We start from the raw sequence: 12,817 nt of genomic DNA, 5'->3' as shown, positions 1-12,817 counted from the left end.
ATTCTCCGTAATGCCTCTGAAAATCGGACAGCGTGGTTAGATTTAGGAGATATATCTTTCAAATGGAGGAAAATAGTTGATTATTTGATTTTTTGAAATGATTACTCTTGCAGTTTTGAATTCCCCGCCATGGTCACATGACAATGAATCCCAATACCGGGATAAGATCGGGATAAGATCCTCAACAGGTTAAAGTTGATGATGTGGTTGTTACTGACAAGAAGCACATGGCTGAGCTCTTTAATCACCACTTCATTAAGTCAGGATTCCTATTTGGCTCAGCCATGCCTCCTTGCCCGTCCAACAGTTCATAATCTCGCACCCATTCTAATGCGACTATCCCTGATGCTTCTCTCTCTCTTTCCTGTGCCCTGCTATAAAGATTCTCCCTGCAGGCAGTCACTGAGTCCAAGGTGATTGAGGAGCTCCTGAAACTTGACCCCCCAAAAACCATCTGGGTCAGATGGTTTAGACCCTTTCTTCTTTAAGGTTGCTGCCCATGTCATCGCCAAGCCTATCTCCAAATGTTTTAACCTCTCTCTCAAACATTTAACCTCTCTCTGGGGAGGTTCCCATTGCTTGGAAGGCAGCCACGGTTTGTCCTTTATTTATAGGGGGAGATCAAGCTGATCCTAATTGTTATAGGCCTATTTCTATTTTGCCCTGTTTATCAAAAGTGTTGGAAAAACTTGTCAATAATCAGCTGACTGGCTTTCTTGATGTCTATAGTATTCTCTCTGGTATGCAATCTGGTTTCTGCTCAGGTTATGGATGTGTCACTGCAACCTTAAAGGTCCTCAATGATGTCACCATTGCCGTTGATTCGAAGCAATGTTGTGCTGCTATTTTTATTGACTTGGCCAGAGCTTTTGATACGGTAGACCATTCCATTCTTGTGGGCCGGCTAAGGAGTATTGGTGTCTCTGAGGGGTCTTTGGCCTGGTTTGCTAACTACCTCTCTCAAAGAGTGCAATGTTTAAAGTCAGAACATCTGCTAGCTCACCTACTGCCTGTCACCAAGGGAGTACACCAAGGCTCAATCCTAGGCCCCACACTCTTCTCAATATACATATATACAGTGCATTCGGAAAGTATTCAGACCCCTTGACTTTTTCCACATTTTATTACGTTACAGCCTTATTCTAAAATTGATTTAAAAAAACATTTCCCTCATCAATCTACACACAATACCCATAATGACAAAGCAAGAACAGATTTTTAGACATTTTTGCAAATGCATATAAAAAAAACTGAAATCACATTTTCTTAAGAATTCAGACCCTTTACTCAGTACTTTGTTAAAGCACCTTTGGCAGCGATTTAAGCCTTGAGACTTCGGTATGATGCTACAAGCATGGCACAACTGTATTTGGAGAGCTTCTCTCATTCTTCTCTGCAGATCCTCTCAAGTTCTGTCAGGTTGGATGGGGAGCATTGCTGCACAGCTATTTTCAGTTTTCAGGCCTCTCCAGAGATGTTCGATCGGGATCTGGCTAGGCCACTCAAAGACATTCAAAGATTTGTCCCGAAGCCACTCCTGCGTTGTCTTGGCTGTGTGCTTAGGGTTGTTTTCCTGTTGGAAGGTGAATCTTCGTCCCAGTCTGAGGTCCTGAGCGCTCTCAATTCAAATTGAAATAAAATGTATTGGTCACATACACATGGTTAGCAGATGTTATTGCAAGTGTAGTGAAATGCTTGTGCATCTAGTTCCGACAGTGCAGCAATATCTAACAAGTAATCTAACAATTCCACAACAACTACCTAATACACACAAATCTAAGTAAAGGAATGGAATAAGAATATATAAATATATGGATGAGCAATGACAGAGCGGCATAGGCAAGATGGTATAAAATACAGTATATACTGTGGCAAACCTCTTCAAAGCTAGGAGCGTTTGTCACAAATTAAGTGAGAAACTGTCACCAAAGTCAGCCCAGAATTAAAGTTCTTTCGAACATGACAGTACCTGTATGTTTGTTTCTCTGTCCTGGTCCACCCAGGCCGCAGGTAAGGTCAAGGATAGCAGGGTTCGGTACACAAATCTGGTTCTCGGTAGGTCCAGGTCTAAACGCCAACAGGTAAGTCCAAAACAGTCCAGCTCGTACACGGTAAATCCAGCCAATGTAGAATGTCTCTCTCTCTATGGTTCATAGATCCTTCCCGCTCTCTCTCCCTCTTCCTGGTTTTTCTTGACCTTTTATCTGTGGGTCGGCTCCACCTTCTGAGGGTTCCCCTTGCTTCTGGGAATTGTAGTTTTGGCAGTCGGCCATTTTGTGATCTGTAGTTCTGATCGGGGTGGCCATTTTAGTGATCGGGCAGAGCCCGTTTATTAGTTCTGCCCTCACATATCTGCCATTTATCACTCGACCCCCTTCTTTGCCACACATCTCCCCCCCTAGATCCGACCCCCTAGGTCGGGCTACCGCAGCAAAATATGCGTGCATGCGGGATAACCCATCCACATTTCCCATTTCCTTTCCTGCTCTGTGTTTCAAGTCAAAGTGAAACGGTTGGAGACTCAAAAACCACCGCATCACCCGAGCGTTCTTCTCTTTAGCCCTATGCATCCAGGTGAGTGGTGCATGGTCACTGATGAGGGTGAAGTGGCGCCCCAGCAGGTAGTATTTCAGGCTTTCCAGAGCCCACTTTACTGCCAGCGCCTCTTTCTCAACAACTGAGTAGTTGGTTTCCCGTGGTTCCAGCTTCCTGCTTAAAAACAGGATGGGGTGTTCCACCCCTTCTACCTCTTGGGACAGCACTGCTCCCAAGCCGACCTCTGAAGCATCCGTCTGAACCACAAACTCTCTCTCAAAGTCTGGTACCACCAGCACTGGATTACAGCAGAGGGCCTCCTGTAATGTCCTAAATGCTTTGGTGGCCCTTTCATCCCACTTGACCATGTTTGGCCCTCTGGCTCTAGTCATGTCGGTGAGTGGGGCGGCCACTGTGGCATAACTTGGGATGAACTTCCGGTAGTACCCGGTCAGCCCTAGGAAGGCTCGAACCTGCTTCTTATTTACTGGTTTCGGCCATTCTCTAATTGCCTCCACCTTCTTACGTTGGGGTTTGATTAATCCTCTTCCCACGGTGTATCCCAGATACTCCGTTTCCTCTAACCCCACATAACACTTGGCAGGGTTCGCCGTGAGCCCTGCCTTTCTAAGGGCGTCTAACACCGCCTGTACCCGGGGTAAGTGGGATTCCCAATCTGGGCTGTAGATCCCCACGTCATCTAAATAAGCTGCGGCGTATGCTTGGTGCGGTTTTAGGACCTTGTCCATGAGCCGTTGAAAGGTGGCTGGGGCCCCGTGTAGGCCGAATGGCATGACGGTGTATTGAAACAAACCGTCAGGGGTTGCAAATGCTGTCTTTTCTTTGGCCCTGGGGGTCAGAGGAATTTGCCAGTACCCTTTTGTCAGGTCCAGGGTCGTAATGTACCGAGCTTTACCAATTTTCTCCAGTAGTTCGTCTACTCTGGGCATGGGGTAGGCATCAAACTTGGAGATTTCATTTACCTTCCGAAAGTCGTTACAGAACCGCAAAGACCCATCGGGCTTGGAGACCATCACAATTGGGCTAGACCACTCACTATGTGACTCTTCGATCACTCCAGCTGTCAACATTTTCTCCGTCTCTGCTCTAATCGCTGCCTGTCGAGCCTCGGGTACCCGATATGGCCTCATGCTCACTTTTCTCCCTGGTAGGGAAACGATATCATGAGCTGTAACCTCAGTTCGGCCGGGTACTTCTGAAAACACATCTCTGTTTTTCTGGATCAGGGTCTTTACTTCCTGTACTTGTGCTGGGGACAAAGTAGGTGAAATATTTACTTCAGCTGTCTCCTGAGTGTGTGTGGGGTACGTGACCATTAGTGTTTCTCTCTCTCTCCATGCTTTTAACAGGTTTATGTGATAGATCTGTTCCTGGGGCCGTCGACCTGGCTGTCGGATCCGATAATTAACTTCTCCTATTCTCTCCAGTACTTCATATGGTCCTTTCCATGTGGCTAGTAGTTTGCACTCTACCGTGGGGATCAGCACTAACACCTTATCTCCCGGTTGAAATTCCCTCAGGGTAGCCTGCCGGTTATAAGTGTGCCGCTGGTGCTCTTGTGCTTGTCTCATGTGCTCTCTGACGATGGGCATGACTGTGGCTATCCTGTTTTGCATTGCCGTGACGTGCTCTATGACACTAGTATACGGGGTGGATTGGTGTTCCCAGGTTTCCCGGGCAATGTCTAAGATTCCCCGGGGGTGCCTCCCATATACCAGCTCGAAGGGAGAAAACCCCAGCGAGGCTTGAGGAACCTCTCTAATGGCAAACATCAGATATGGCAACATGCAATCCCAGTTTTTCCCATCCTTGTCGATTACCTTCCTGAGCATTGACTTCAGGGTCCGGTTGAATCTCTCAACCAGCCCGTCCGTCTGTGGATGGTAAACTGATGTCCTCAACTGTTTCACCTGCCACAATTTACAAAGGTCTGCCATAAGGCGGGACATAAAGGGGGTCCCCTGGTCAGTAAGGATCTCCTTTGGGACCCCAACCCTGGTGAACAATAGCACTAGTTCCTTGGCGATATTTTTGGAAGCCATTGTCCGAAGGGGAATGGCTTCTGGGTAGCGAGTGGCATAATCTAGAATAACCAGAATGTATTGGTGCCCTCTGGCAGATTTGGGTAGTGGGCCCACTATGTCCATCGCTATCCTCTCAAATGGCGTTTCGATTATGGGGAGTGGCACTAACGGGCTTCTAAACGCTGGTCGGGGAGCTGTTACCTGGCACTCCGGGCACTCTCCACAATGCCGAGCCACTTCAGCCTGAATTCCTGGCCAGTAAAACCTCCTTACAATCCGGTCTCGGGTTTTATCTATACCAAGGTGTCCACCCAGAATGTGCCCATGAGCTAGATCCAGTACTGTCTTTCTGTACCGGGTGGGGACCAACAACTGTTCCACCACATCAACCCCTATTTTTGAGACTCTGTACACCAAACCATTTTTCATGATGAAGTGGGGAAAACTATTAGGCATCATCCTATCATTTAGGGGAGTACCATCTATGACCTGCACGTCTGCTCTGGCTTGCTGCAGGGTTGGATCCTGGTGTTGGGCCGTCCCGAAATTAGTCATGGACCCTGCCAGGTCTGCTGGTTCTAGATAGTCGTCTTCTGGATTCAGATCGACCCCAGCCCCACTAGTACTGGGCTGTTCATTATCAACGAGGTTTGCCACTTCATCCTCATCCTCCCCTACTAGTACCTGTGGGCTTGGCCCCTGGGAGACCTCTTTTCTTGGCCTTGGTTGAAGGCCCCATGCTTCTTCCTGCTTGGTCAGGGTTGTTGGTTTCTCAAATATGCCGTTCTTTTGACCTAACTTCGCAAAGTTAGGAAAGTCTCTACCCAATATTACATCATATGGCATCTTTGGGACCACGCCGACCTCATAATCCAGCAGACCGTCCTCTGTTTGTATGCTCACTAATGCTGTGGGGTACAGACGGGTATCCCCATGAATGCACGTAACACTGATATCCTGACTTGTATCCAGTTTATGCGTCGGCACTAGGTTTGCAACGACCAGGGTTAGCATACTGCCGGAATCCAGTAGTGCTTCAACCTCCTTCCCTTCAACCTTCACCCTGCACATATGTTTGTTTCTTGATCTTTCAAGTACAGTGGTTACCACAGGACATGCATACCATATCTCATCTTCTTTTTCACCGAGGTTACATTGCATTGGCTCTTCTTTAATAGGGCAGTAGGCTGCAATATGTCCCGGTCGATTACAATTGTAACAGATAATAGGGTTCCGGGGGGGAGACCTCCTCGACCCCCAGTCCCGGTTTCCGGTTTTTCCCTTAGTGTCTCGGCCCGATTATGATTCTTTCCTCATGGCCCCACGCTGCTCTCCTCCCCCTCCCCCTGTTGGCACAGTCTTAACCTGTCCGCTGGTTCGCCCAGGCCTGGGGAATGGGAATCTTTCCTCCTGCGCCTGCTCAGCTGTTCCTGCCGTACAATACCGTTCAACCAGGCCCACGAGATGGTCGGCGGAAAGTACCTCGTTCTGGCCAACCCATCGTCGCACTTCTTGGGGTAGACCTCGCTGAAACTGGTTGAGTACGATGGTCTCGACGACCTCGGCGGACGAACGGGTCTCCGGTCGCAACCATTTCCGTGCCAGGTGAATCAAGTCGAACATCTGTGTTCGGGGGGTTTGTCCCGGTCTGTAGTACCACTGGTGGAAGCGGTGTGCCCTCACGGTATCGGTCACTCCCAGTCTAGTCAGAATCTCTCCCTTGAGTTTATCGTAATCCTGTGCATCCTTCAACTCCAGGTCAAAATATGCTTTTTGAGCATCCCCTGCCAGGTATGGTGCCAGAAGCCCTGCCCATTCTTCTTTCGGCCACTTCTCCCTCTCTGCCGTCCTTTCGAAGGTGGTAAGATATGCTTCCACATCATCCTGCGCTGTCATTTTTTGAAGAAAATGATTGGCCCACCTTTGGGTATTTGCAGCTGGTAACTGAGTCCCAATTTGGTCCGCTAGCCCCTTTAGGCCTTCTCTTAACTCCCGGGTGTTTCTCTCTTGCTCTTCTCTGAGCAGCTGGTTGGTGTGGTGCTGGACCTGTAACGTGTCCTGATACATTCGCATTGCATCCTGATGAGCTATTTGTTGAGCTCTAGTTGCCTCTTGTTGGGCGGCCACCGCTTGTAACAGGGCCTGTATGGCTCCCTCCATACTCATTTTCCTGAAAAAACGGTCCTAACCAAACAAAGCCACAAAAAAACCAAAAAAAAAAAAAAAAAACCTGACTCCCCTTTGGAGTGCTAACTTTTTTTTTTTTTTCTACCTAACCAGCGGTATGGTTAATCCAGTGCCCACATTCTCCACCACGTGTGGCAAACCTCTTCAAAGCTAGGAGCGTTTGTCACAAATTAAGTGAGAAACTGTCACCAAAGTCAGCCCAGAATTAAAGTTCTTTCGAACATGACAGTACCTGTATGTTTGTTTCTCTGTCCTGGTCCACCCAGGCCGCAGGTAAGGTCAAGGATAGCAGGGTTCGGTACACAAATCTGGTTCTCGGTAGGTCCAGGTCTAAACGCCAACAGGTAAGTCCAAAACAGTCCAGCTCGTACACGGTAAATCCAGCCAATGTAGAATGTCTCTCTCTCTATGGTTCATAGATCCTTCCCGCTCTCTCTCCCTCTTCCTGTTTTTTCTTGACCTTTTATCTGTGGGTCGGCTCCACCTTCTGAGGGTTCCCCTTGCTTCTGGGAATTGTAGTTTTGGCAGTCGGCCATTTTGTGATCTGTAGTTCTGATCGGGGTGGCCATTTTAGTGATCGGGCAGAGCCCGTTTATTAGTTCTGCCCTCACATATCTGCCATTTATCACTCGACCCCCTTCTTTGCCACAATACATATGAGATGAGTAATGCAAAATATGTAAACATTATTAAAGTGACTAGTGATCAATTTATTAAAGTGGCCAATGATTTCAAGTCTGTATGTAGGCAGCAGCCTCTCTGTGTTAGTGATGGCTGTTTGTGTGGGTGGATGTGATGTGTACGCAGAGGAACTTAAAACTGACAGGTAAGGTGGAGGTGATATGATCCTTGACTAGTCTCTCAAAGCACTTCATGATGACAGAAGTGAGTGCTACGGGGCGATAGTCATTTAGTTCAGTTACCTTTGCATTCTTGGGTACAGGAACAATGGTGGCCATCTTGAAGCATGTGGAGACAGTAGACTTGGATAGGGAGAGATTGAATATGTCCGTAAACACTTCAGCCAGCTGTTCTGCGCATGCTCTGAGGACGTGGCTAGGGATGCCATCTGGGCCAGCAGCCTTGTGGGGGTTAACATGTTTAAATGTCTTACTCACGTTGGCCACGGAGAAGGAGAGCCCACAGTCATTGGTAGTGGGCCGCATCGGTGGCACTGTATTATCCTCAAAGCGGGCAAAGAAGGTGTTTAGTTTGTTTGGAAGCAAGATGTCCGTGTCCGTGATGTGGCTGGTTTTCCTTTTGTAGTCCGTGATTGTCTGTAGACCCTGCCACATATTTCTCGTGTGTGAGCCGTTGAATTGTGACTCCACTTTGTCTCTATACTGACATTTTGCTTCTTTGATTGCCTTGCGAAGCGAATAACTACACTGTTTGTATTCAACCATATTCCCAGTCACCTTTCCATGGTTAAATGAGGTGGTTCACGCTTTCAGTTTTGTGCAAATGCCGCCATCAATCCACGGTTTCTAGTTAGGGTAGGTTTTAATGGTCACAGTAGTCACAACATCTCCTATACACTTCCCCATAAACTCACTCATCGAATCAGCATATACATCAATATTATTCTCTGAGGCTACCCGGAACATGTCTCAGTCTGAGTGATCAAAGCAATCTTGAAGCGTGGATTCCGATTGATCAGCAAAAGTTGAATAGTCCTTAGCACGGCTACTTTCTGTTTGATGTTCTGCTTATAGGAAGGGAGGAGCAAAATGGAGTCGTGGTCAGATATGCCGAAAGGAGGGTGGGGGAGGACCTTGTATGCATCGCGGAAGTTAGAGTAGCAGTGATCCAGTGTTTTTCCAGCGCAAGTGCTACAGTTGATATGCTGATAGAATTTAGGTAGCCTTGTTCTCAAATTTGCCTTGTTAAAATCCCCAGCTACAATAAATGCAGCCTCAGGATATATGGTTTCCAGTTTGCATAAAGTCCAGTGAAGTTCCTTGAGGGCCGTCGTGGTATCAGCTTGAGGGGGGATATACACGGCTGTGACAATAACCGAAGAGAATTATCTTGGACGATAATACGGTCGGATTTTGATTGTGAGGAATTCTTGGTCAGGTGAACAGAAGGACTTGAGTTCCTGTATGTTGTTACAATTACACCATGAGTCGTTAATCATGAAACATACACCCCGCCCTTCTTCTTCCCGGAGAGATGTTTATTCCTGTCGGCGCGATGCACAAAGAATATAGGTGGCTGTACCAACTCCGACAGCATATACATACCGAGAGAGCCATGTTTCCGTGAAACAGAGTATGTTACAATCCCTGATGTCTCTCTGGAAAGTAACCCTTGCCCTGATTACATCGACCTTGTTATCTAGAGACTGGACATTAGTGAGTAATATACTCGGAAGCGGTGGGTGGTGTGCGAGCCTCTGAAGTCTGACCAGAAGACCGGTCCGTCTTCCTCTTCTCCGGCAGCGTTGTTTTGGGTCAGCCTCTGGAATCAGTTCAAATGCCCTGGGTGGTTCGGACAAAGGATACGCTTCGGGAAAGTCTTATTCCTGGTTGTACTGCTGGTAAGTTGACGTTGCTCTGATATCCAATAGTTCTTCCCGGCTGTATGTAATAACACTTAAGATTTTCTGGTCTAACAATGTAAGAAATAATACCTAAAAAACGAAATACTGCAAAGTTTCCTAAGGATTAGAAGCAAGGCAGCCCTCTCTGTCGGCGCCATCTTGATGATACTGACGCTCAGAACTAAAGTTTCACGTAATTGGTCAGCTGCTCGATTAAAGGGGCAGTGGAGTTAAAAACGTGATTTGCTGTATTTTTTTAAAGGATATTTCCACACTGAGGTCAAAATAACTCTCTGAAATTGTGATCATGATAATGCCCTTTTTGTGTAAGTGTTTCCTAACGACCACATGATCAACATTTCAATGACCAAAGGCTCAGGGAAATAAATAATAAGAATATATATAAACATATATATAAACACACAGATATATTAGTGATGATTTAAACATATATTTAAAAAGATTTCACGGGGCTTTATGTTCTGGGTCCATACATACAGGACATGTTAAGAGGTCAAAAAATGCTAGAATGAAGAGCAAAACCGGAATGAGGAGTCCACCCTCCCTCTTTTCAAGTTATGGGCCGAATGTCCCCTTCTCTTCCTAAATATGTAAAGATGTTAACACCTGCTAAATCTTGATTTGTCTAAATAACACAGGAACTACTGCTCCTTGTATCCTACACGCCCCATTCAGCCTGACAGATTCTATTGTTTCACGAGAGATTACTCATAACGTAGCTTCGCATAGCCACACCTCCAAACCACGTTGTTGTCACTTATAGTAGGTCTCTATTTTCATTATTTGAAATTGAATATTATTTTGCACATACAGATATAAGATCTTAATTTGAGCCAGTTTGCTACAGCAGGAACATAATTATGCAGCCACAGAATGTGAATTATTATGTGCATTATAATTAAGGGACATTTTTGTAAGGGTTGATACATTTTTCATTAGGGCAAATCAAGTCTGAAATTTCAAAGTGGAAATTACAAACTTTTGAATCCTTTTTAAAACTCAAATACACAAAATGTTTGCATTTCCTGCTCTTCAGGAAAATTCTCAGCAACAAAAGAGTGATCAAATTAAGATCCTACATCTGTTTGAATCCAGTTACTATGCTGTTTGGAATAATATGGTACAGTTCATGTCCTCTAACCTTTCCCTCCATGTGTCTTTTTCTTGGTTTCTCTGTAGGTGTGGTGCAGGAAAGCCAAACAGCAAACAGCAGCAGAGACAGTGCTGATAGAGTGGGGGGAGGGGGACCATGAGGAGGCGTTCTCCCCCAGTGGAGCCGGGGCCAATCCCAGAGTCCTCAAGCCCCTGAGGCTGTTCGCTAGGGGGGTCCCTGGAGCCCCCGGGACCGTCGGGACCCCCAGCCTTAAACACAACCACATCAGGGACATGACATACCTAGAGAACATGGAAGACTTCTGGGATTGGTTATCCAACCAGACAGATGTTCAGGCCAGCCAGGCCAGAACCAAGCGACGACCCATCATCAAGACAGGCAAGTTTAAGAAGATGTTTGGCTGGGGAGACTTCCATTCCAACATTAAGACTGTCAAACTCAACCTGCTGATCACCGGGAAGATCGTGGACCACGGTAACGGAACGTTCAGTGTCTACTTCCGCCATAACTCCACTGGCCTGGGGAACGTGTCGGTGAGTCTGGTTCCGCCGTCTAAAGTGGTGGAGTTTGAGATGACTCAGCATTCCACACTGGAGACCAAAGACTCTAATGCGTTCAACTGTCGTATCGAGTATGAGAAGACGGACCGCAACAAGAAGACGGCTCTGTGCAGCTTCGACTCCTCCAAGGTGTGTTACCAGGAACAGACACAGAGTCACGTCTCCTGGCTCTGCTCTAAGCCCTTTAAAGTCATCTGCATCTACATCGCCTTCTACAGCGTGGACTACAAACTGGTGCAGAAGGTCTGCCCGGACTACAACTACCATAGTGATACTCCCTACTCCTCCACTGGCTGAAGGTCTGCCCGGACTACAACTACCATAATGACACTCCCTACTCCTCTACTGGCTGAAGGTCTGCCGGACTACAACTACCATAGTGACACTCCCTACTCCTCTACTGGCTGAAGGTCTGCCGGACTACAACTACCATAATGACACTCCCTACTCCTCTACTGGCTGAAGGTCTGCCGGACTACAACTACCATAGTGATACTCCCTACTCCTCCACTGGCTGAAGGTCTGCCCGGACTACAACTACCATAGTGATACTCCCTACTCCTCCACTGGCTGAAGGTCTGCCGGACTACAACTAGCATAGTGACACTCCCTACTCCTCTACTGGCTGAAGGTCTGCCGGACTACAACTACCATAATGACACTCCCTACTCCTCCACTGGCTGAAGGTCTGCCCGGACTACAACTAGCATAGTGACACTCCCTACTCCTCTACTGGCTGAAGGTCTGCCGGACTACAACTACCATAATGACACTCCCTACTCCTCTACTGGCTGAAGGTCTGCCGGACTACAACTACCATAATGACACTCCCTACTCCTCTACTGGCTGAAGGTCTGCCGGACTACAACTACCATAATGACACTCCCTACTCCTCTACTGGCTGAAGGTCTGCCGGACTACAACTAGCATAGTGACACTCCCTACTCCTCTACTGGCTGAAGGTCTGCCGGACTACAACTACCATAATGACACTCCCTACTCCTCCACTGGCTGAAGGTCTGCCCGGACTACAACTAGCATAGTGACACTCCCTACTCCTCTACTGGCTGAAGGTCTGCCGGACTACAACTACCATAATGACACTCCCTACTCCTCTACTGGCTGAAGGTCTGCCGGACTACAACTACCATAATGACACTCCCTACTCCTCCACTGGCTGAAGGTCTGCCCGGACTACAACTAGCATAGTGACACTCCCTACTCCTCTACTGGCTGAAGGTCTGCCGGACTACAACTACCATAATGACACTCCCTACTCCTCTACTGGCTGAAGGTCTGCCGGACTACAACTACCATAATGACACTCCCTACTCCTCCACTGGCTGAAGGTCTGCCGGATTACAACTACCATAATGACACTCCCTACTCCTCTACTGGCTGAAGGTCTGCCGGACTACAACTAGCATAGTGACACTCCCTACTCCTCCACTGGCTGAAGTTCTGCTGGACTACAACTACCATAGTGACACTCCCTACTCCTCTACTGGCTGAAGGTCTGCCCGGACTACAACTACCATAATGCCACTCCCTACTCCTCTACTGGCTGAAGGTCTGCCCGGACTACAACTACCATAATGCCACTCCCTACTCCTCTACTGGCTGAAGGTCTGCCCGGACTACAACTACCATAATGCCACTCCCTACTCCTCCACTGGCTGATCCCGTCTGTAGCATGTACCTGGATCTCCCTTAGAGTTAGTTTGACCAAAGTATGACCAACCCTGTTCGACTGTTCTTTTAATTAAAAAAAAGTTTATAACCAACCCTGGTTCTGTTCCGGTTGACCGCT

At 47.4% G+C, this 12,817-nt stretch overlaps 1 protein-coding gene across 1 annotated transcript in view; it reads left to right on the top strand.

Annotated features, from left to right (window-relative positions):
* The window catches only part of LOC115155378 (neurexophilin-2-like), a 53,167-nt gene extending 41,637 nt beyond the window's left edge, over positions 1-11,530 (top strand). Inside the window, exon 3 of the mRNA XM_029701941.1 lies at positions 10,513-11,530. Coding sequence (XP_029557801.1) covers positions 10,513-11,304 — 792 coding nt within the window. The 3' untranslated portion in view covers positions 11,305-11,530. The remainder of the gene's footprint in view (positions 1-10,512) is intronic.
* Positions 11,531-12,817: the final 1,287 nt, after the last annotated feature.

The sequence above is a fragment of the Salmo trutta genome, chromosome 20 (assembly GCF_901001165.1).
Source record: "Salmo trutta chromosome 20, fSalTru1.1, whole genome shotgun sequence".
Taxonomy (NCBI): Eukaryota; Metazoa; Chordata; class Actinopteri; order Salmoniformes; family Salmonidae; genus Salmo; species Salmo trutta.
The sequence above is the reverse complement of the archived record's forward strand: the minus strand, read 5'-3'. Positions and strand labels throughout refer to the sequence as shown.